The 25,873-nt window shown below is 42.1% G+C and overlaps 1 protein-coding gene across 3 annotated transcripts in view; it reads left to right on the forward strand.

The window, feature by feature from the left end:
- Positions 1-23,504, forward strand: part of ALG10 (DIE2/ALG10 family) — a 90,704-nt gene extending 67,200 nt beyond the window's left edge. For all 3 annotated transcript variants that reach the window (XM_087689098.1, XM_087689096.1, XM_087689097.1), the window contains one exon: positions 22,684-23,504. In XM_087689098.1, the coding sequence (XP_087545224.1) occupies positions 22,684-22,915 (232 nt within the window). In that variant the 3' untranslated portion in view covers positions 22,916-23,504. The remainder of the gene's footprint in view (positions 1-22,683) is intronic.
- The last annotated feature ends 2,369 nt before the right edge of the window (positions 23,505-25,873 follow it).

Here is a 25,873-nt window from a genome sequence, read left to right on the forward strand (position 1 = left end):
TCCATTGCAATGCTCTGCCAAGGCCTATTTGGAATAGGCAAGGGTTGCAACAAACCCGACATCTTTTGCCTATCATGCTTTACCTTCTGGTATACGATGCATGTCTTAACAAACTGTTCTACATCATGCCTCAAAGCTGGCCAATAAAAGAAATGCTTTACTGTCTTGACCGTGACATCAATACCTCTATGTCCTGCATACAGAGGAGCATGACTTTCAGTGATTAACTCTAGGCCTTAATTAGAATGACTACTACCAAGGTCAATTCATGAATGAAGAAGAAGAAAAAGATACTTCTGCTACTATCAACAACTCTGACAGATTGTTCTAAGGAATTTGTTCCCATAGTGAATCTCTATGTTTCCCTTAATAGATTTGATTTGTAAAACCCTTGCCAAAGATGTAAAGTCTCAAGCTTTAACTTGACTAGGTTGCCTATGAGCTAGTCTTTCGGGCCATGTTATCATATAGGGAGGGCAAAAGCCAGCAAGTGTAAGGACTCATCATTTGAGGGGGGGTGTTGAGAAATAGACAAATGATGTATGCTCCAGGAAGAGCTATCCTGAATCCCATATGCACAGTGAGGAGAGTGGAGAAGCTGAAAAGCTATAAAGACATGTACTTGGTTCACTTTTGATATATGCTATTGGTACTTTGTACTTCATTTTTTGAGTCTCTGTCATGGTTAGCTCAAGATTGTGTTTATGAGTCCAAGTCTACATCTTGGAACCTTTTTTACTTGAGCAACAGTTTGTTTTCTTGTCTATATTACTATGAGTCTTGTTACCAACTTTCATCCTCCATAGTCAGTGCTATGCTTTAGATCCATATTCTCTTTCAAGAAACAGTGGAATTAATGCAAAAACCCTGAATACCCTTTGGTAAACCACAAATATACTTCTCCACCTATTCATGGAGGGATACTGTGCGATAAGAAGTAACTGGCAGCAATGCATCCCAAAACTTCTTATTATACCGATCCAAGTTCTTACAGTCTTTGGAATTCAACTGATTCCAAGCTGTCATAATGTCTTCTTCAAAGGTACTTGTTAACCAATTTAAAGCAAACATTTGCTTGAATTGGACCCAAGTGGTAGGTGACTTCCCTTGAATAAGAAGTGTAGACCACCACTACAATGCATTTCCCTTAAAAAATGTGGCTGCCTTGTGTATCTTAGATGCCTCTATGAAGTTTCCTGCAGAATAGACTGCATTAAACTGCTGAATAAAAACAAGTGCTTTCAGCCTATCTTGTGCACCACTGAAAGGCTCAAACTTCACCATATGCAGAAGCTATGGAGGTTGAAAGAGGAAAAAGAAACTCATGAAGACATTGACCTTGACTAGGACAAATTGTTACACAAGTGAATTAGGTTCCAAGATTGAGACTTGGACTCATAAACACAATCTTGTGTTTTGACAGTGACATGACACTTTACTAGAAAGAAAAGAGTACTATCATTGCATTAGAAAAAGAGTGCAAGTACAATGCTTTATAGGAATTGAGTGGTAGTACTTTCTCCTACTGTGCATATGGGATTCTGGTCCTGAGCCCTCACTGCTTCTCACAAAGAGACTAAAGTAGGTGTGATTGCAAATATCTCAACACCCCTCCTCAATCACAACCAAAAGTACAAAGTGTGTAGAGGCTTTAGTGAAAGCAACACCTGCAAAGTGTGGGCAACACCATAAACATGGCAAAAACACCAGAGACTGTCATAGAAAAGGCTAAGTGTGGATACCATAAACATGATGGACACCCAGAGGCTGTAGTAGGGACCTCACAAAGTGTACAGAGGCTGTAGTACAAGGTTAACTGAGGAGTTTACAAGTTTATGTTTGAGGCATTAGGGCTAGGAAATACAAAACTAAGAAAGTCTATCTGAATAGAAGGACTGATGAGGTTTGTCCTTCTCTTGGTGGTCTTCTTCTTCTTCTTCTTCCTTTGCTCCATTTTCTTCTTCTTCTTTGACTGCAACTAGATAGGCCTTTTGGGACCTCTTTCTGGCGTGGCAGAACTTCTCGGTGTGTTCGGCCCTTTTGCAGAAGTCATAGAAGAGCTCTTCTTGCCTTTGTACCTGTTGCCAACATATAATGCATGCTCATCTCTAGAGGTACTTGGTTCTTCCTTAGTTTTTAGCTTCTTTTCCTCCTCTAATAGTGATGCTTGGATATCAACAAGTTCAGGATTTGGCATGTTGATTAAAGTTTTTGATACATTATTATATTCAGGAGGCAAACTCTTAAGTAGAACACCGATGCAAACATCTTCTTCCATTTTAATGTTGATTCCTGCAAGTTGGGTTAGAAGTCATTCCATGTAATTTAGATGTGTGACAAGTGATACGCTGGACTTCATTTTAAGCTTGAAAAACTCAATCAGGAGACCATATTTTGACGATTTAGACTGTGTACCGAACAAAGTGTCAAGTCTCTTTCATGTATCGTATGAGGTCTCAGAGTTATCCACATGGTGGATATAACTGTCGTCTAGCTCTAGTTTGATAATGGCCTGAGCCTTATCATCGTTCTTTTGCCAAGTGACAGCAAGATCTGCATCACGAGGCTTCTTTTCTTTTCTAGTGATAATGGCCCAGAGGCCCTTCTTCATCAGGATCAGTTTGATGCGGGTCTGCCATGTATGAAACCCGACTCCTTTGAAACTGGCAGTTGGAGAATCTTTGCCCATGTTCGACTTGAGAGACCAGTAGCAAATCAGCTTCAGACTTATCAAATTTAAGCAGCAGAAGAGTTGGTTGAGATGTGTCAAGAGACATAAGTGTTTAGATCACTAAAAATGAGTGTCAATAGACACTATGTTTCTTCCCCGAGTCTTTTAAACCTGCAAAAATCCTTGAAGTTCTTTCAAATCCAGATCTTCCCCTTATTTATTTGATGCTGGGACCTTCAGGTTTGAGTGGCAGTGGGTTGTTCTAGTGGGGCAGAAGAGAGAAAATGATGAGATTTTTAAGCTTGGTGAAGTTTGGCTATGGCTGTCCTGTCAAAACAGGGACCAACGACTGGTAAATGAGCTCCCACGAGCTCCACAGGTCGAATCTTCTCAAACCCTTTGAGATGGAGGACCCTCACTATTGGGTCTAACTCCTCGTAAGAGGGTTTGTACTCATTTTGCCCGAGTTGAGAGATCTAAGCCTTCAAAGTGGTCGCTGTCAAAACTGCGCCCAGATTTAGGAAAATGCAAATGTCGGGCATGGTGTGTATCAATCTCCTTGATTTTTGTGCCAAGAAGTTGTGCTTGACCTGAAGAACAACTCTCGAGAAGAAAGCTTGGAGAGATATGGTCTGGTTGATGAGATATGGCTGCTCCAACAGAGGTAGGTAGGTGCTGTCCACAGACACAATTATGGTAGCAACTCTGAAAAGTGGCAATGCTGAAGCTATAGTTGCCCAATCTCAATGATTGAGGTGCCAAGGAGGAGCTCTAGAAGTAGAGAAACACTTCTCTAGAAGGAAGTTCAAAGAGATTTGGCCTGTGGAGAGAGATATGAAAGCTTCAAGCTGACAGGGTGCTGCTGGCTATGGCTGCCATGGAAGCTTCATTGAAGGTAGAAATGCAAATGAAGTTGGAGATAGAGTCCAGTACTCAAACTTAGCTGAGCAAAGATGGAAAGAAGCTGAGAGAAGTGAAAGGAGAGTTGGGCCATGCTCAACTGAGCTCTGATACCATGTGAAATACGCGGGATCTAGAGCATGGCAGATGCGGAAGCTATGGAGGTTGAAAGAGGAAAAAGAAGCTCATGAAGACATTGACCTTAACTAGGACAAATTGTTACACAAGTGAATTAGGTTCCAAGATTGAGACTTGGACTCATAAACGCTATCTTGTGTATTGACAGTGACATGACACTTTACTGGAAAGAAAAGAGTATTATCATTGCATTCGAAAAAGAGTGCAAGTACAATGCTTTATAGGAATTGAGTGGTGTTTACTTTCTCCTACTGTGCATATGGGATTCTGGTCCTGAGTCCTCACTGCTTCTCACAAAGGGACTAAAGTAGGTGTGATTGCAAATATCTCAACACACCCTTTTGCCACCTTCATCATCGTCTTTTGCTACCTCTTTGGGTGTCAAGTTGTCATATACTAGCTATTTCAAAAAGGGTGCATTTTCTGAAGTTACATCAAAACCAACCCCAAACAGAGCATTTGTATGATCAACATTCATTCCTTGAGCCCCATAAGCATTCGGGGGTGCAGATGCAGTATCAAACATGCTACTTTGTGCCCAAGGCATCAAGCCAATGTTGCCATACATAGGGTTTTACATATTTCCAGCCATACCCGAATACATTGGGCCTTGCACTCCATGCATTGGTTGCTGCATACCATAGGAATTTGTGCCATACATTCTCGTATGCGGTCCTTGTCCAACCATAACATGAAAAATCGTGCTTTCACCAAAATATCCTGGCTGCCCCATCATAGCATACACGCTTGGTTGTCCAAAATCCATTGGATTGGCACTTCCATGATGGCCTTGCATTTGCATTCCTTGCCCCGTAGGTACCAACTGCTTTATTTCATTAGCATCTTTGGGAGCTTCAAATGAAGGGTTTGGCATTATCTTTGGTGCATCTTGTTGTCCCGAAGGTGTAGAAGACGTCTTCTTCTTCTTGCCTTTGCTGTCCTTCGTTGGAGCATTCAAAAATTGGGTAAATTGAGGATCCTTTGCTAATTCAGCAAAGAGATTTGCTGCTGTTCTCATCCGATTTTTGAACCGGCCATCAAATTCTTCTTCACTTTATTGGTCATCAGCCTCCTTATGCCCTAAAGGCCGTGTATCTTGCCCAACAACAACATTTTCAGCTTGCTATCCATAATCTGAGCCTTGTTCAAGGTCCAGCATTGCATTTCCTTCATTTCCATGTGAACGTTCACACTGAGAGGCATCACATTGCTTGAGTCCATCTCATTGTATGAAGACATATTGCTGTAATTTCTTAGTCGAGAGTAAAAATCAGCACTAGCACAAAGCTTTGGCTTGCAATCAGGTGCCTTGGGCGGCCCACCTAATCAGGGGATTGAGTGGTGTCTTGGCAACGGAACCATGTAACCATCCTTCCTTCCGTGGATGGGTGGTAAATCCCTGATTACAACTTAATTACAGCAGTAAACAATTAGTGCAAATCTGAAAATACAAAATTACCTAGTGATCTTGGAGGAGCTCTTAATGACAACATTTTGATCCAAGATTTCATTTTTACATTTTCAAATGGATGTCAATACTTTGTACTTGATTCTTAGTCCTCTAGTTGTACTTATTTAGTGAATCCTTGAAGATTAGGCCAATTTATTTTCAATCCATGCAAAGTACTCTGCTTCTTTTCACCACTTGGAAAATTGTAATAAGTTCCACTTTTGTTTTTGAGAACAAAAGCATCTGAGTGGGGATGGAATGTAAAGAGCTGAATTAGGGACATATAAAAAGGGCAAAGGACATACGTACAACATCATATTTTCAAAAAATACAACTTCGTCCTTCACCTTTTAAGCTCTTCTTGTCCTTTCATGGCTGCTAGCTATCTCTCTTCTTCTTTTTTGTCTTTCTCTCTCCATTTCTAATCTTTCTCTCTCCTCGTCTAGACTTTCTCTCTCCTTGGCACTCTTCTTTTCTCTTTCGTGCAGTTTTTTTTGTCCTCTTTTTCTATTCTCTGAGGTCCCTTCATGATAGTAGCATTAGGAAGGGGATCAACATTAGTAACCAACTTGGCTTAGCTTCCAAAGGCTAAGAAATAGGCCAAGACTCGGATATACCAAACTCGAAAGAAGTTCGGAGATGCACTTGTGTTGGGGGATAAAAATGCCTTGAGTTATTTGATAGATCTCTAGACCAAGGAAGAAGTAGACCAAGGAAGAAGTGAAGAAATCCAAGGTTGTCATATCGAACTCTTGCCGCAAGATCTCAAGTCGGATCAATCTCATATAAGTCAATATTTGTGATAATTAAGGCATCCATATACAATATGACTAAGACACACTTGTCACCTACAACTTTATAATAAAGATTGGGATCATGATTTATTTGATGGAAGCCACTCTGTAGGAAGAATCGATCAATCTTTTGGGACCAAGCCCTAAGAGCTTGCTTCAGGCCATAGAGGGGCCTTCCTGCAATTTGTAGACATGATCCTCCTTCCCCTGCACAAGAAAATTAGGAGGTTGTGAAACATAAATCTCGTTCTTGAGTATGCATTTCAAGGGGACAAATGTCACATCCATCTGAAAGATAGGCCAATGGTGGTGGGCTACAAGAGCCAAAATAGCCTGAATAGTTTTATGTGATGTAGGTGCGAAAGTCTCCGAATGGTCCAAACTCATCCTCTGAGCAAAACCCTTTGCAACAAGCCTAGATTTGTGCTTGTCCATGGAACCATCAGCTAGGTACTTGGTCTTAAAGACCTACTTCACACCAATCACTTTTTGCTTCTGTGGATGTGGAACCAACTAATAAGCTCGATTGCATCGAGCTTCTCTTGCAAAAAGCACAACGCCAAACATCTTGTGCAAGAGTCTCATCAATTGTAGTAGGCTCATGATCTTGAAGAATCTGGGACACGAGCATAGTTCATGCATAGTGAACTATCTTGTTGGGCTTATATCTTGGCTGATCTACATGGGCCTAAAGGGTTCACAAGAAAGTGAGTCACTCCTACATCTGCTACGAGCTATCGATACCATTGAGGAATGATAATAGGCTCATCCTGCTACGAGGGAGACGGTGAGGCCTCTTGTACTTGCATTGCATCTATTTGGAATAGGGACTTCCCCTCACTGGGTAAAGGTACATCCTCCTTATCAGAAGAAGAAGGATCCTCCTTAGATGGCTCAAGACCCCTAGAAGGTAACTAAGGGAATGGGAAAGAAGTAGTAATACTCCAAGGAGGAGTAGAAGGAGCCGTAAAGGGGGGAAGAGGAGTTGAAGAGGGAGAAAGAGGGAATGGAGGGGGTGGACTTGAAGGCAAAGGAAGAGTGCCAATTGGTAATCGGGAAGGAAGGGGAAGGGTTCATGGTTGGGGGGGAATCAGTCAATGACAAAGAACCACCTACACAAGAGGCACCATCATGAACGGTTGCACCCTCATCAAAGATCACATTCGTGCTCACATTGATCTTTTGTGTTTTCGGGTCATAGAGCGTGTAGCCCTTTGTGGTAGTACTGTAGCCCACAAAGATAGACTTCTTGGACTTTGAGTTGAGTTTGGTGTCTCATTTCTTCTTGTCCACATAGAAATAAGCATCGGACCCAAAGATGTGAAAATAGGACATAGAAGGCTTCTTTCAAAAGAAAGCCTCATAAGGAGTCATATCATGCAATGTTGAAATGGAAGACTAGTTTGCATATATGTACCACTATAGATTGTCTATGTTGCTTGCCTCGTCACAACAGTTAGGGCACAAAGTGTGAATAGGACGAAAATTTGGTAGTCCCTCCACTAACATCTTTTGAGAAGTGTGTCGAATGGAGCCGAAATTCAGGTCCCCATAATGGGCATGCCAAAGTAGCCCAAGCTCATGGGAAGTCTACGTAGCAAGGGTAGTGAGCTTATAGAGCCCACTCCCTTGTGTACCAGTCCAAAGAATAGATACTATAGAAGCATCCTCAACGGTCACATCATCCTGGGTAAAGACCATGGATAAAGGCCAAGTGAGTACCTAGTTGTGTCAAACCATGGACAGAAAGAAGGTTAAAGCCCAAATCTAGCACATAAAGAACTTTGACCCTTGAAGCTTGTTGATTTTGCAAAAGGGGAATAGTCCCCCTACCACGAATAGGCATGAAAGACTTGTCACCAATGGTGATTGAACCCCCTCTGAAATGAAGATCTTGAAGCCAATCCTAGTGGTAGCTCATATGGGAAGTGTCCTTATTGCTAATGAGCCATGGCTTCTCCTTAGTGGAGGAAGCAAGAACTGTATCCTTGACCTCAAATAGATACACAGAAATAGGCTCAATGTAGCAGGGGTAGCCTTTGAGCCCTTTGAATCTTCTTGTGGCTTCAAATGGGGGTACTTTTGCCAACATTGTGCTCTAGATGAGTGCCCTTCCCATGGTGTGGGCACTTGGGCTTAAACTTCTTCTCATCCTTCTTGTCATCGTGTTTCCTATTGTTGTTATTTGCCTTTTTCTTCCCCTTCTTGTTGCCACCTCCCAAACCTGCAGTAAAAGCTTTGGTAGAGCCAAATCCATTGGCTCCAATCTCTTTGACATCCTCGTCATGATCCAAGACAAGTGGGGCTAGCTTTCCCAAAGAAGAGTTTCGCACACTCGATGTAAGAAGATTGATGTAGAAAACGTCATACGTAGGAGATGGTAGCTGGGGTAAGGTGAACCATGTGTTGAGAAACCACTTCTTGAGTTTATACACTTCATTTAGGGTTTTACACTGACAACCCCAAAAAGGCTGGTGTCCACATTTTGGCCACTTTTTCAATGGGCGCCCACACAATGGTGCGCCACCCTAGATAGCTTATGACTATAAATAGGCAGTCATTCATTCATTCTACACTCCTTGAGTCATTCTTCACCCTATTCTTCCATCACTTCGACACTCTTTGCTCTTCATGCCACTGTTGCCCAAACCCCTATCGGAGGAAATCACAATTTGTGGCCTTTTTCCAACCATCTTCAGCTAGTGCATCTTCCCTATAGTTGGCGACACATTGTTACCTTGGCATCAATCCTCCATAGCTGGTGACCTCTTCCACTCCCTTCAAGCTCCACTAAATTTGCGTTTGGTTGCCTGGAGACCTCCTCCACATCTAGCATCACCTTCCCTAGCATGGCGTCAACATCTTCTTGCTTGGTGTCACCCCACACTTGGCATCAGTTTCTACAACCCTAGGTACCTGCGTTTTTGGGTTGAAAGGCCTTCACAGGCTATGTTTACTCTCTCGGTGGTTGTCCCTTTATCTAGCATTGTCATCCGTTCCCTGGCGTCAACATCTAGGCTGCTCTCCCTACGTTTGATAGCTTTGACACACTTTGGGATTTGCGTTTTGCTGCCTAGTCCATCTCCCCAGCATTTGAGGATTGGGATTCGCTCCCTCGACAGCTGGTTATTATTTTCCATATCTCCCATGGCATCAAAGGGTAGCAATTCACTCCCTTGACAACTATCCTTCACTCTCCAGTTATTACTTCGATAGCCCACTACTTGGAGGATTGTGTTTTGCTCCCCTCATTGTGCAGATTCCCATAGGTGCTCTCGCTTGTTTCAGATAGGACAATGTAGTCATCTTCTCAGCTTTGTCTCCACTATCTGCTTTTTCTTATCATAGCATGATTGAGTGTATCATCACTATGTTATTCTTGTGTTTTTGAGTTTCTCTTCTCTCTCGGTGTTTGCCATACATACTTTGTGTTTCTTCCCACAAACCCTATTGTCTTTCTCCACCGTTGCATATTTTGACATGGTATCAGAGCCAAAGGCGCTTAGGAGCCACGAAGATTCTTTGCATTAGAGAAGGCAAAGACAGGTTGCGGATTCGGCAACACTTCCTACACATTCCACTACTTCTAATTGTCACCGAGACTTTTTCTCCTTAAGGCTTAGGTACCTATGTTTTTAGACTCTCTCTCCTTACTGCTTGTCTGTATTAGATGCAGCCTTCTTGGCTGCATTTGTTGTTGCTCGACACATAGAGGCTGCCTTGTTGTGTTTGCTGTTATTCGACACACGGAGGTTGCCTTCTTGGGTTTCAGGATCCTTTCGGAGTATGACACACTCTCCAGCTCATAACGATTACCTTGATCCAAGAGATATGAGAGCTCAAGGTTTAGTATTCATTGCATAATGCGTTTGCTGCATGAGCATTGTATATTCAGTAGTCGTTCACTTCATTGTTCATTGTGTTCACTGTCTTTGAGTTATCCTAACCCTAATTGTGTTCTATGTTTATCAGTTTGAGCTTTGTCATATGATTGGTTTTGTGCATAGCTAGCAGCCTCTTCCACTTCCTTCAAGCTTCACTAGATTTGTGTTTGGCTACATGTAGACCACCTCCACATGTGGTGTCACCTTACTGAGCCTGGTGTTAGCATCTTCATGGCTGGCATTACCCCACATCTAGTATCAATTTTTGCAACCCCAGATGCCTGCGTATTTGGATTGATAGGCCTTCGTAGGCTGCGTTTATCTTCATGGTGGCTGTCCCTTCATTTGGCATCATCATCCATCCCTTGACGTCAGTATTTGGGTTGCTTTGCTTGCGTTTGACAGCTTTGACACACTCTGGGATTTGCGTTTTGCTGTCCATGCCATCTCCCTGGCATTTGAGGACTGCAGTTCACTCCCTCCACAGCTAGTGATCATCTTCCATATCTCCGATGGCATCAAATGGCTACGATTCACTCCCTCTAGTACTGTCCTTCACCTCCTAGTGATTATTTCAATAGCCCATTGTCCAGAGGATTGCGTTTCGCTCCCTTCATTGTGCAGATTCGCACAAGTGCTCCTACTTGTTTCAGACAAGACAATGTAGTCATCCTTTGAGCTTTGGCTTCGTTGTATTAGCTTTTTCTTCTCATAGCATGATTCAATGTATCGTCATGTGTTCTTGTGTTTTTGAGTTTTTCTTCTCTCACTATTTGCTATACATACTTAGTGTTTCTCCTCACAAACCCTTCTCTTTGTTATATTTTTGACATGGTATTAGAGCTAGAGGTGCTTAGTGAGCTAGGAAGATCCTTTGCATTAGAGAAGGCAAACACAAGTTGTAGATTCGGCATTGTCTACTGATTTCCCCCTTTATTTTTGTTGTATCACCAGGAGACAAAGATACCCTTCTCTTTCTCTCCCATTGACCCTCCCTGTTACAGGTTGACACTTTGGTGCTATGACTTCTCCACAGACAGATGGACAGACTGTCATGAGGACGTGAAAATTTGATACTTTGCTTATGTTTAATTGACATTTGATTAAAGGATTAATCAAATGTGCAATTAAAAGATGCACATGTGAGGTGTAAGCTACTTTTTCACAGTTGAAGGCCGAAGGACCCTGTGAAAAAGATGGGTGTCAAAGGAAAAAGTTGTAACAAGTTACACTTGTTAGATTCTAGGTGAATTTTGGTGCCTAGAGGACCATTAATTGGCCATTAAGTGTCAGTGGTGACACTAGGGACTAGGCATTAATTAATGGATTAATGCTTGTCCAAGGGTCAATTAATGTATGGGACCACTTTGGGTTGCAAATGGCCTAGCCAATTAATTTTTGGATGGGCAAGGTCAATTTTCTGGGCATGGATTAAGGGTTGAATTAATTTTCAGAATTAATTAATTCTGAAAATTAATTAAATGGCTGGAAATTGCTGAAAATGGATTAAGAAAGCTGCCACTTGGTAAAACTTTCCCATGCAAGTGGGGCAAAGGCTAAATAGGACTGAAGGGAGAGGGAAATCTCATTTTTTCATTTTGGAGCTGGTGGGAAGAGGTGTTGGACTGCTACTGCCAGCTTTTGGGGCCATTTTCCAGCCATTGGAGACCATTTTGGTGATGGAGATTCTTGACCTTGGGAAGCTGGCAATTGCTACTGATGCATTTCTCCTGAAGATCACAGTCTCTGATGCTCCTATTGTTGTTGGTGCATCCGTTTGGGGCTGGTATAGCAGGGCAGCTGCTGATGTTGATTAGTTCTTCGCAACAAATCTCAGAATTTTCTCTCTACAGAATTCTCTCATCTCCTTCAGCCTATGTTCAGCAATTCTCAGCCATTCGGAGGAGATCTCAGCCATTTTTGGTGGGCTGATCTGTAATGTCTGCAGTAAACCCTAATTTACAGCAGAAATTAGGGTTTAGCAGCCACCTTGAGATCCGTGCCAGAGATTGAAGGCTCAAGGGACTGAAATCAGCAGCTGATAATTGAAGATTATCAAGGGATTTCAGGAGCCAGCCCATCCCAAATTGATTTGGGGCAGCATTTGGCCAGCCAAGGGTCAAATTGGAGAAGAAGTCTTGGGTGAATCAAGGGGCAAATGACCCAAAAGGCTTGCTGGTCATTTATGACAGCAAGAGCAATTGGTTAGCAGGAGGAGATTGAAGAATCTTGAGTTGTACTCCTTCCAATTGAACGAAAGCTAAAGAAATACCGCAAGGGGCGCTAATTTTGGAGCCAACAGGGTGTCTACTGTCCAAGAATGGTATGGTAAAGTGTGTATTTCATTTTATGTGCATTAATTTATTGATGTAATTAACTCTTAAATCAAGTTATCACCACCCATTCCAAGAAGGAAGGGTGGTTTCACAGACCACTGGGTGCCCCACTGGTGGTTGCCAACATGGACCTTTGCTCCCTACCCCACCGGAGTATATACGTCTACCCCTAGGAACTCGCTGTGCTACCTCTCCCTTTTGGGCCATAGAGTTTCTTCTACATCAACTTTCAGATTTTTATGCTCAAGGCAATAAGACACCTCCAATGCGCACTAAACCCTTTCGAGCCACAGGAGGCTTGACTTGTGCCATGGCCTCCTCGCGACCATTGCAATGCACTTTGGAGGTTGCTTCTACTTCTTCTAGGGTTTCAGGAATGCTACCTCGACAACCCGCAGTTCTACAGTCTGTTCCACTGTAAGAGAGTGATTGTTGGATACCGTCCCCTCAATAGTGCGCTCCTGAGAGAGAGTGGCTGTTCGACACCTTCCATTACTTCAGCTTTGCAGTCCACTCCATTGAGAGACAGCAAATGTTGCCTACCCTTGGCTCCGTATGAGCCTTCCCGTTCCCTACCCTCAACTACTCAGGTTCGAGAGGCCACTTCTGGGAGTTCTTTGACATCTTTAATACCCTAGATACCTTATTCGGCATGATTGACGGTACTTTCTTCATCGAACCATAGTTCGTTATCTATGATTTTTTAGATTCTGTCTCCCTCGTAGAGTGGGATGCATACTCTTTGCTCTTAGAGGGAACTTCTACTTCTTCGGCTTCAGAGGGGACTCTCCACCCTCAAACGGGGTATCCACTCATCATGAAGTTCTTCACCCACCATTTACTCTTTGGGGATGGCTATCTTTGAGTAGTCATTTCTCTTGTTGATACCCAAGATCTTCATGTACCACCTAGATCGGGGCCTCGGAGGTTTAGCTGCAACTTGGTGACAAGACCTTTGAATTCCTTCTAGCATGGATTTATGGAGCTAGTGGGTTCTATTCCGAGGTGGAGTCAGGTTTTATAGTTCATCCCATCGATTGTTCCTTACTACAAGTTACCTTTTAGGTGGACATCTTGGATCTCCGGGATCCTCTCCGTCTTTTTATTCTCTCTCTTTGCTCCTCTTTCTTTATTCCTTTTTGGGACTGAGAAGGAGTGTTGAGAAACCACTTCTTTAGTTTACAAGTTCATTCAGGTTTCACACTTACAATCCTAAAAAGGGTTGGTGTCCACATTTTTGCCACTTTTTGAGTGGGCCCTCACATAGTTGTGCGCTACCCTAGATAGCTTATGTCTAAAAATAGACAGTCACTTGATTCATTCTACACTCCTTTAGTCATTCTTCACCCCTCTTCTTGCGTCACTTCGAAACTCTTTACTCTTCACGCCACTATTGCCTATACCCCTATTGAAGGACATTGCAGTTCATGGCCTTTTTCCACCATCTTCAACTGGGACATCTCCCCTTAGTTGGTGACAACACTCCTACCTTGGCGTCAGTCCTCCATAGATGGTGACCTTTTCCACTCCCTTCAGTCTTCACTAGATTTGCGTTTGGCTGCCTGCAGACCTCCTCCATGTTTGGCGTCACCTTCCCTAGCTTGGCACGTCAGCATCTTCCTGTGTGGCATCACCCCACATTTGGTGTCAATTTTTGCAACCCTAGGTACCTACGTTTTTGGGTTGATAGATATTCATAGGCTACGTTTACTCCCCTAGTGGTTATCCCTTCATCTGGCATTCTCATCCATCCCTTGGCATCAGTATCTGGGCTGCTATCTGTGCGTTTGATAGCTCCGACACACTCTAGGATTTGTGTTTTGCTGCCCATGCTATCTCCTTGGCATCTGAGGACTATGATTCACTCCTTCGATAGCTGGTGATCATCTTCCACATCTCTGAGGGAATCAGAGGACTGTAGTTCGCTCCCTTGACCGCTATCCTTCATCTTAGATAGCCCACTACTTGGAGGACTGCATTTCCCTCCCTTCACTGTGTGGATTCCCGCAGGTGTTGCTGTGTGTTTCAGATATGACAGTATAGTCCTCTTTTGAACTTTGGCTCCGTTGTATCAACTTTCTTCTTATAGCATGATTCAGTGTATCATCACTGTGTTCTTCTTGTGTTTTTGAGTTTTTCTTCTCTTTGAGTGTTTTCCGTACACACTTGTGTTTCTCCCTGTAAACCCTATTGTCTCTCTGGTCTCTTTGTCATTTTTTTGATGTCTCTGAGAAACCTTGGCCTTTGATCGAAAAGCTCATCCGGAAAAGTAAGAACAACAGAAGGGACAGATGACTTCGAATGCATTCACACCACCGCTCTAGTCTCCATAGCCAAACATGGACAGATTCGATCAGGAATGGGCCTCCCAGCTTGCTTCTATCCAATTCGACATTGGCAGAAAACCATCGGACTACCATGGAGTCTACAGATCATATCAGATTTTTTGCTGCTGAGCATAATCTTATCGTTATGCATAGGGCTCAGCAAGAGGTTGAAGGTAAGCCTGAGTTTTCTCCTTTAGATTTGGTGCATAGAATTAATGATATTGCAGGACCTTTGGAATCTTCACTACGGACTAGCCATCTGCAAGTGGAACGTAGCTCGGATTACAAATCACTTCCATAGTACATCTTTTCTCCAATGCCATGTACCAATCCTATTATGTCAGATTCTATGCCAATTGATTCTGTGTTTTCTATTGGATCGGGCGAGGGGGGGGATGCTCGTCAAGAAGGGAGACATGTATTTCTTTATGAACTCAAAACTAGATAAGAAGTTGAAAGAAGAACTTATAAGTATTTCTTCCCTTTCTTTTCCTTCAAATGATTTTATTTCCCATGGTCAATTTGGAGTAGGTGCATCTTCATCTTGTTGGAAAATGATAGCCAGCTATGGAGGAGAGAAAAGAGAGACAATGAGAGTGCGCTGAAGCAAAAGAGTAGAGTGTACTTGCTAAACGGAAAGAATGAGAATGAAAGGTACTGGATAGGTTTGAGATAGACCTAGCTCTAACTCAACTAGAGTTAATTGAATCTAAGTCTAACTCTAAGAGTGGTGACACAACTTATAACTTTCGTTGTGTTCACACTAAGAATTGAAAAAGAACTAAAGACTAAAACATTGGGCACTGCCCATAGAATTGGCAAATTCTAACATTCCCCTATAGTGCCAATGTGGTAAAGTACAAGAATGATCAATCACCAAAGGGTAGCAAGTTCAAGGACTTGTGAAAAGCCTCAAAATTCTCACAAGATAGTGCCTTGGTGAAAACGTCTGTAACATTTTCTTGTGTGGGAACATGCATCAAGTTGATCTCTCCTACATAGCATCTCTCTTTGACATAATGGTAATGCACCTCAATATGTTTCATGTGAGCATTAAACATAAGATTTCATGCCACTGCAATAGCACTTTGATTGTCAGAAAGAATGGGTGTAGGACCTTCCAATGGTAAATGTAGTAGCTAACAATCTGTGCAACCATACACATTCCACTATTGCCATGAAGGCTGCCCTATACTCAATCTCACAGGACGAGGTAGCCACTGTAGGTTGTTTTTTGCTTAGCCATGAAATGCATGAACGGCCCAAAAAGAAATAGTGTCCACTAGTAGACTGCCTAGTGTGTGCATTACTAGCCCAATCTAAATCACTGTAAGCCTGTAATTGCAAGTCTCCCCCCCGGGAAATAATAATGCATGTGATTGGTCTAACTCATCTTGCATGGCCTGCATCCAATGTACATCTTACTGAGTTTCGTCCAAGGAAGTAGGCTCATCATCATCCAATAGTGAGCTCATAAATACATGCTCATCACAATCATCTACTTTTGTAAAATCAACCAAATGGGCTCCCGTGCATCATGTGCTGCATATCTAGCAGCCCTTCTAGTGCGTTGAGCTAAAGGAGCATCCATTTTACTCTCTTGAAGAGTTTGTGACAGCCATCTCGGGACTGTTTTTGTTGTATTTACAGCAATCCTTTCATGTTGTACTACATCTTCCACTGCATGTGGCAAACCATCATCAATACCTTACTATTTAGGCACATATGGTGCAGTAACAGCTTGCTGTATTATGTCTGTCCGGCCATTTATGGCAGGCACGGACTCCAAAGAAAGTGGCAAGAGACCCTCGAAGACATCATCAATGTCATGGGTGGTTGGCATTTGAAACTGAAACTAATCATGTGAAAATGCAACATTTTCAGCAAATATAACATCCCTATTGATTAAAACTTTCTTTGTACATGGGTCATACAAGCGATAGCCCTTGCTTTCCGAACCGTAGCTAGTAAATATGCATTTCATAGCCTTGTCATCAAGCTTCCCACGAAGCTCTTTCGGAACATGTGCATAGGCTATGCAACCAAACACTCGAAAGTAGTCAACCTTGGGTTTCTTGCCATGTGAAGCTTCAAACAGGGTGATTGTCTTTAGTGCCTTAGTGGGTGCACGATTCAACTCATGATTTGCACATTGAAGTCCTTTTAACCAAAATTTATGACGTAGCCCCTTGCTTTTGAGCATACAATGAGTCATCTCCATAAGAGTGTGATTCTTCCTTTTAGCAACACCATTTTGCTGAGAAGTCATTCTATCAATGGCTTGATGCGTAATGCCATGATTAAGCAAATATGTCTCAAAAGCACGAGACATGTACTTCCCCCTCTATCCGTGCGAAGTGTTTGCACTTTCAGGCCAGTTTCAGCCTCAAGCTTTGCAACAAGATGTTTAAAATGCATAAACACGTCAGATTTTTCTTTCAGCCCTTACACCCATATATACCGAGAGTAATAATCAATAAATGCAACAAAGCAAAGATGACCTCCAAGTGCACGTGCCCTCATGGGACCACAAACATCAAAGTGAATAAGCTGCAATTTCCGGACAGCACACACTGAAAGCCATGCTTAATAAAAGCAGAGATAGACTACAAGTTTTTTGTAATGCTAGGCACAAACAAGACATCTAGAAGCATGAAGTCAAAACCATTTGTAGCAGAAATAGTGAGTGTTCCAATGCAAGAAACATCATAATTTTTGCTGTTTGCACATGTAATATACTTCCCAACAGGTGTGAATGCAAAGAGGAAAACAAACACTCTCTAGAAGTGATGTGCTTTGAAGCTTCAATGTCAAAATGCAATGTTTGCTATGTTTCAGCAGCATTAAATGCTGAATCAGCCATTGAAGAATCATGTTGCAAGTTAAAAAATGCATAGTCATCCTCCATAAAGTTGGTTGAAGCATCACCATTAGTAGATTTGCTGGCTGATGTCTCTTGGACAGCCAAACCGAAGTCATTTTTCTTCTCTCTGGCTAATCTCTTATTGCATTCATCATTATAGTGACCTGGCTTCTTGCAATAATGACATTTCCCCTTCTTTTTAGACTTTTCTATGTGTTGGACAGCCTTATTTGATGGCTGTCCAGCATCACCGTTTTGCTGATTTTTTGCATTTTGCATGACTTTTCCTTTGCCTTTGAACTTGGAAAGCATAGCCACATCTCCCGAATGCAATGCAACATTCTTTTGAGTTTGTTTCTCTTGCAACAAGAGGCCTCCAACTCCACAAATGTAAGGGGCTGCTACCCCCTCCTTAAAGACAATATCAAAGAGGTGTGGAAATCAAGATACAACTCTAGAAGAGAGTTCAATGTGATGTTTACCAATTCAGCATCCTGAATGATTTCATCCACAATAAGCAGGTGCTCACGTAAATCGTGTATGAGTAAGGTGATCTGTCATGCTATCACTCTCGCCCATGTTCACATTTGCCAACTCTCTACGGAGATAAGATATTTTGGCCTCGTTACGTGTTACAAACATACACTCAAGTACATCCCATGCCGATTTTGAGGTCTTACAAAACCGGATGGGTGAAATGATCGATCTTTTAATTGACAAGGCAATCAAAGAAAGCGCATGTGCATCTTTTGAGTCCCATGTCCTCTGATCCTCAGGAGAAGGGAGAGGAGAGGCAGTAGCATCGGTAGCCTGTCCTCTAGCATTACGCTAAGGTGTTTGAGGTTTAGGACCTCCTGGTCGTTGCAAATCACTTGTAACATAGTCCCACAAGTCCTTCGCTACAAGAAGGCTACGGACCATAAAACTCCACAATGGGTAGTGATCCATCAAGTTTGTCCTCTTGAGTGAGGACACCAAGGATGTTGCTTTGATCATTAGTCCCTTGACGTGCCATGTGGAAGATGTGCTTGGTGTCTCTACGGAGACGAGATGGGTCTCATGTCCAACAGACTAGTGAGGTATGTCCTTTGGAGTTGAGAAAAATACCCCTCATTTCAATTTCTACCATCTTGCCTCCCTTGTTGGGGGTTACTCGATTGGCAGGCGCAGGTCTGATTTTTAGGTTTGGGTTGGGTGCATCTTGGCTTTGATTGACACTCATTGTTAAAATGGTTAGCCTTTTGACAATATTGGCAATATCTATTTTTCTTTGGTACATTGTGCCATCCAGGTTTTAAGGATGATTGGGAGTTTCCTTGTGACTCACTAGCTTGGCTTTGATTTTGAGTTTGAGTTTGATTTTCTTGCAATTCCCTTACTGCGCCTTCTGAGAAGAGAGAGATAACCTCTCTATGGAGGTGGCACTATGGAATTGATTGAATAGCTGAGCGTAATGTAGTGTTTGACACTCATATTCATAGAATGTAGGCATAGTGGAATTGAGAATGTGTCTGACTGTATCAATGCTTATTAGTGGTGTTGGCATGGTGGTCTAATTGATGGGCTTCATCAACATTGGCATTCCTCTTGCCACCCCAGGATCCATTTCTTCCTTGGCCTTCCGCTACATCTAGAATTTGAGAGGGGGTGTTAGCAGTCATGATTGTCATGCCTTGGCATCTCTTGCTTGTGAGTCTGAGTCTAAGATAGACGAGGACTTTAGGTGCTCTGACATGTCTGTCACTTGTTTTGGTGGAGGAGGTTGTCAGAAGTGGAGCAGCGGTGGAAGCATAAACATGTGCTGAAATAAACTGCTGAAACACAAGACAAAAAGAGAAAAGAAAAGAACACGATACAGATGAGAACTCAGATGTATGCACGGGAAATGGAATCCATATATCTGAACACGAGATAGTCGCATACAACAGTGAGTCACTGGCTGCGTGGGCACTGGCACTGGCACTGGCTGTGGCTCCTCTCTCCACAGAGTCTGCAGATGGTGAAGATGATGATACTGACTGAGGAGGAGCACTGAGTATAAATAGGCTAAAAAAGTGGGGAGCAATAATGCTGGTTGGATAGCATTAATGCTGGCCGAGTGGTGCATAAAATGCCCCAATGGCATAAAATGCCACACCAGAAAAATACCTAAAATACCTAATAAAAATGCCCAGCCCAGATCAAGCTCAGACTCACACATGAGCTGACAAATACTCTGCTCTGCTAACAGAGGTATCTCACTCTACAGTGACCATCTAAGTGCATTGTTATGCATTTTCTCCTTTTGTCGGCTTTCTATGTGCAATTCCGGATAGCTTTTGCATTCACCAGTTTGCCATCCTCGTTGGACATTGTCCATATCTGCCGGGATTTTTCCATGCACATTTGACATTTTTCCAGCATTAAATGCTGGTCGGCCCATTTTTAGGGCCCAGATAGCAGGTCGGCTAGATTTAGGGGTATTTGGGTATTTATAGCCTCCCCCACACACTTGGTAGATCATCTTCCTTCTTCCTTGGCAGGTGCACACTTTGACTCCGTCATCTTCCTCCTCCTCCAGTGCTTCCGTCATCATCAGCCTGATCTGGTGCCCTCGCTGATGCTGTGGGCTGCATGTAGGGTCTGATCAGTCCTGTATTCAGCATTTGTTCCTTGTTCAGTGCAGATTTCTTTCTTCTTTTCTTGCAGTCTCTCGCTCTGTTCCTTTGTCTCTATTTTTGTGTTCCTTCTTCCCTTGTGCAATTTCACAAATGGGCAGTAGTGGGCAGCAGCTTGGATTGAGATATCCTCTGCGAAGGAGATTGAGGCTGTGTTGGGCAGCCTGTCTATCTATAGATAGTTGGGTCTTCCCAAATCAGGGCTTGGCTTATGGGACACATGCACTCTCTAGGAACACATTTCTTTTAATGAAAGTTCAATTAATTAATCATGTTTTGGGGCTGTGTAATATGGCTAGTCAGCATATAATGCATTTTTAGCTCAACAACTAGGTCTAGACCTTTGAGACATAATAGATATGTCATACATGGATGAGTATAGTATCATGGCAGCTCATAAAGAGGAACAACCTAGCTCAAGAATTGAACCAGTCCCATAATGCTGCTGAATCCAGCGTAGATCTACTCATTGGATCCAATTAACAGACAAGGAGTACGGAGGGTGATGAAGTCCTAGAGATTGAAAGTGTTTAGAATACTATGAATGTTGGACAATGATAAGGCCCAATTCAAGCCCTTGAGCTTGTCTTTTTGTGAGTTGGAGAAGAATGGGCACTTGCACTTGTGGTGTCATGATGTCCATTTGCTAAATGGAAGATGAGGATGATGAAGAAAAATGGGAGTTATGAGGGGATGTCGGACAAGAGGGTGGCTGCTCATAGCCTGCATCTCAATCTATGCCATGATCTTTGTGGTCTTTGTGTTGATCCTCGCAATCTACATGGTCAAGGGCTTCTTGCCAAACCTGTCGATCTCAGCAGTCTTTTTGATGATCCTCATGGTCATTGTGGTTGTGAGTCTTCACGGTCTTGTTCACTGCTTTTGCAGTCCTCGGTCTCTTTGGAGAACCTGTCCATCCGATCTTGCCAATCGTGCTGGTCTCCAATGTGTATCCTTCAAAGCACCTGCAAAAAATCAAGAAAATATACCATGTTTTGACTTCAGCAGCCTTGGCAAGGAAAAAAATGTGAAAATGACTGCTGTTGGGCTTCAGATGCCGCATTTTCAGGCCAGCAAGGGTGGCTGATGGAAAATGACCTGCTCTGAGGCTAGATGGCAGCTGGAGAAGGGCAGTAGGGTTGTGTTTTGCAGGATGGCTGTTCACTGTGTCCTGTAGAGTGCTACCTGCTATTGCTGAAAACAAGCTGCTGCAATAGGAGAATACCTGTGTTTTGATGATGCCAATCAGGATTGAGGGCTGATGACAATAGAGGAGTCCAAAATAGGTTGCCTGGCTACTGGCAGTCTATCTGCAGCAGATCAGGTTAAAGATAGGGCCCTCTGACCCTCATTTTGGTGATGATACCATGTGTGAGTGTGCAATAGAAGAGGAACACACACACGCACACACACACACACAGAGTGAGAGAGTGCAGAGATAAAACTCAAAAGAGCAGAAGGAATACTGATCTGAAAACACTGATCCAAGGCTGTACGCAATCAACCCTTGCATGTCACCAAGGTGCATCAGTGAGGGTGCCAGCCTGATGGTAGAAGATTTGACTGAGGAAGATGATGGTTGGAATGATGGCTGATTGTGATGATGTCGGAGGCATGGACTAGGGCAGCTATGTATAGTAGATGACCAACAAGACGGGTCGACCTGATTATCATGAGTCTGGTTAGCTGATGTGGCTGCCCAGAATTATCATGAGTCTAGAAGCTTCAACCAAATTAATTTTCTTTTAACGTATAGCCATCTACCAGTCAATTAAATCCTTGGGGACCAACAAAACTATTACGATGTGCCTGATTATGTGGTTCAAGATTTGGGTCAGTCAGTAGACCAATTACTCTGAATACTGTAAGGGTTGAACAAAAGCTGAAACACAGCAGATATAAAAACAATACCAGATCTTGAATTCAGAATAGTGGGTCTCTCAAGTTAGAGAACTCTCAAGTTGGAGCAAAATAAATTATCTGGATGTGGTCTACTGGATCTTTATTGTGTGATCCTGTTTACCTACATGATCCTGGCTCCAGATTAACAGGATTTTGTTTTTTGCATGTTGGATCCAGAACAGATGATTTGAATTATGCTTCAAACTAAGTTTAGTGGTGAAAGACATCATTTATTAAGGTTTTGATGGCTTGCCTCTTTCAGGCAATGTGGCTGGTGCTTTGCTTCCTTTTTTTATTTGTTGGGTCAGCCGGCCAGGGAGAAGGGGGGGTCGTTTGGGGTGGGGTGGTGGGTGTGTATAGAGTGAGTGAGTGTGTGTGTGTGTGTGTGTGTGTGTGGTGGTGTGGGTGGATGGTGGTGCGGGCGAGGGCAAGGGTGTTGACTGGTAGCCCCAGTGAGACTGATGAAGTTCCGAGATATTCAAGATCTTGTATGACTGAGGCTAGAAAATTGTCTCAAAGTTACATGACTTGCAATCTGAACAAAATAATGGATACTCAAAGTTGAATGCTAGTGCAAGCAAGTGCTGATAGTTGTGGCAAACATATAAATAATTAGGAAAGGATTACAGACATACAGCCCGATCATCCATTATTGTTTTAAACTTTTATGTTCTCGGTTTGTTGAAGTGATCTAAAACATGGTGCACATATTGCCAATTCTTTTGTGAGTGGATTTGAAATCACTAGTGTTTGATGCATAGGAAAAAGAGCAAGGAAAGTCTGGTTGGTGCTATTTTGCTTGGCGTTGATAGCGGTCTTGGCACCTGCTCCATTGATAGAATTCAGATACTACACCATCCCCTTCTATTTTATTGCTCTGCATACTCCCACAAATGCAGGAAAGGGATACCTTGCATGGTTATTGATTTGTATACAGTACTCTATAGTGAACTTACTGACAATGTACATGTTCTTGTTCAGACCATTCTTTAATCCAAGTAGTAGAGAGTCTGAGAGGTTCATATGGTAAGCAACATGTCACCAGAAGGTTAACATGGTTCACCAAAAGTGTCAAATGCCCAACTTGAGTTCATGTGAAAATCGCACTTGACATGGTGGCTGTTTTGACAATGATGATCTTGATTGGGATCATTGGCAGCCCTTCAGCTCCCCTTGCACAAGCATAACAGGGGTTTTTCTTATATAGTTGGAATTGATCTATTTTCTATTTTTCCTTAATCTACTTTTAGCTCTCTGCTGGACGATCCTAGAAACAGAGCATAGTACAAGGGTTGACGAGCAAGTACAAGGGTAACTAAGGTCCTTTGATGCTAGTATTAAGGTCTCCATGTGTCTTGAGAAGTGTACTGTTGAAGGCGTCAAATTTATTGAAGGGGACAACTTGATTGAAACTCAATGGAGCTTGCACCAGTTGCTTAGTTTACTGGACTAAATCAATGAAGGCACCTTGAAACAAAGTATCCAGAAATTTCTGGGTTGCAGGAGTTATATTGACAGTGACATCTTATGTTTGGTTTTGTTAGCATGTAAACTGTCGAAGCATATTAAAAATGATCGTGTGTTTGGAATCTCTCTCTCTCTCTCTCTCTCTCTCTCACACACACACACACACACACTCTCTCTCTCTCTCTCTCTCTCTCTCATATTAACATACTATTGCAAACACTTAGCACACTAACTTTATTTCTCATTTAAACCATGTCTTCTCTCATATCTTATGTGTAAAATGTCATGCAAGTAGTTATCCATGCTAAAGTCTCTTGTGCACTTTGTGTATTGTCATCAATGCTATATTAAATTGTTGTAAACCATTGTGTTCCCTCAAAGGATGCTTGTATTAAAGCGAATGGTACTACTAAACAAATCCAATTATTCAGAGGTGGTATCTTGCCTTACTTGACAAGGGTAGACAATCACGTGATGGTAATATAAAAATTCATGCAAGGTAAGTATCTTGCAAGTCTTGGAGCTCATATCTATATTGTATTTAAAAAAACCATGAACAAACATTATATATATAGGATGTCCAAAGGATGTTAAATTTCACTATCCAATGGCTAGTCAAACATATTGTAGTGGAAGATTCATCATATTGAAAAACACTTCATCAATAATAACCAAAATCGTTTGCTTTAGATGGAAGGCCTTCAAAACATGTATCAACGTTATTATCGCCTTATGATTGAGTTTGAAAAGTGAGAAAGTACTAAAATATTAAAACTAATTGCAAAGGTTTTCCTCTTTCTTGGATTTCAACTCAAAGTTGGTTAAATGGATGCTAAAGCTTGTTTCAATTGGTGTGCTATCTATATTGCCAATCAATCTTCATTGCATGTAGGGTACTTCTCCACATGTGGTTCCATCTTGGTTCTATACCAACACACAACAAATATGCTTAATCTCAATTTTCTTTTAGGCAATAAAACATATGATTTGCTAGGTGTAGGTGGTGTAGAAAGTGGGACATGAAAGAAAGTCACTTTTGTAGTAAGTGATAGAAGTGCTCAACTTCAATATCAATATAAATAATGGGAAAGTTAACTTTGATTATATGCATAAAAATCCATGATTTTCCTAGGATAGATAATATTATGCTAGAAATGTTGACTTTGGATTGAATGTAGCACATGATGCCAAGACAATTGAGAAAAACCCTTGAGAGGGGCTCTTTAATGTCTTAAAGGAGGGGAAAATGCAAACAAATATGATAGTTGATTACTTGGTATAATCCCAATGGGGATAATTGAGCTTGCATTGAACCAAAAATAGGGGAAGCAAGTGGGAAAGCTCTTATTATGCAAAATAAATTCATGTAAAGGAACAATGAACCAAAGAAATGTTCGATTATGAAAGTATGGAAATTAAGTTCTCCACTCTACCATGTAATGTTCTAGGAGCATACAATGTATATTGTTACCAAGTTCTCTATCTAAGTGGTAGTAAATGACATATGCCTTGGATTTTCACTAGACACAAGTTTCCAAGCTTCCCCATCCCTTAGGAATGGTAAAGTTTAACATTACTCATCCATTAAGTTTCATTTTATTTTACCAATACTCACCACGTCATAGCGTAATGTGTTGATAAGCATTGCTCCATGATCCACATGCATAGCCCTTCACTCTTGATCTTGCCTCCATTGTTGCTCACATAAGGAAGGAGTTGCCAATAATGAGTTCGAGGAAATGAAGAGAAGGAAGGAACTTCACATTGCTACGTTCCTCACTCTCGACTTCACACACACCTCAAGCAAACAACTCAATAAGAAAATGGAATGGAGAAGTAGAGAAGGGAATGTAATGATCTTCATAACACCATGTTCCCCACTTGACACTCTTTCAGACTCCCTCTCCCTCACTCTCATACATATAGACAATAGAGGGTAGCAAAAAGATAAGGAGCAAAAGTTCCACACACATGAATATCATGTTTTATTCTTTTTCATTCTTTATATGCAAGTTCTTTAGGGTTAGGGGGTTTCCACCTTCCCCTTGGCCATTCAATCCACTTTTATGGTTCTATACATAAACAATAGAATTAAAAAAAGATAGGGAGTAAAAGTTTGCATACACATGAATAGGCTCTTCTATTTTTTATTATCCTTTATATTATGACTATTATTCCCTCATTTGTATACTCCTAGACCTTACTCTTAATGTGATAATTAAATTGTGCGTGTTCTAACCTTGTGGTGCTACTCAAAATTTTTATATAATTTGCAGGGGGAGGGGGGGAGCTCAACTCTCAATAATCTTCCAAAAAGTTTGTGGAGGTCTTTTGTACATTGCAGTTAACATTGTGTCCCCCCTCCTGGATGAGCCTGTTGGTCTTGGTATTTGCGTTGTAGTTCTTGAAATCTCTTTTTCCTCACCACAACCAACACCCCCAGCCCCCCACCCCCTCCACTGGGAAGTAATGATTGTAGGGAAG

This window comes from Lygodium microphyllum, chromosome 12, assembly GCF_053477565.2.
Source record: "Lygodium microphyllum isolate KBCC chromosome 12, Lygodium_microphyllum_v1.1.10, whole genome shotgun sequence".
NCBI classification, from domain to species: domain Eukaryota; kingdom Viridiplantae; phylum Streptophyta; class Polypodiopsida; order Schizaeales; family Lygodiaceae; genus Lygodium; species Lygodium microphyllum.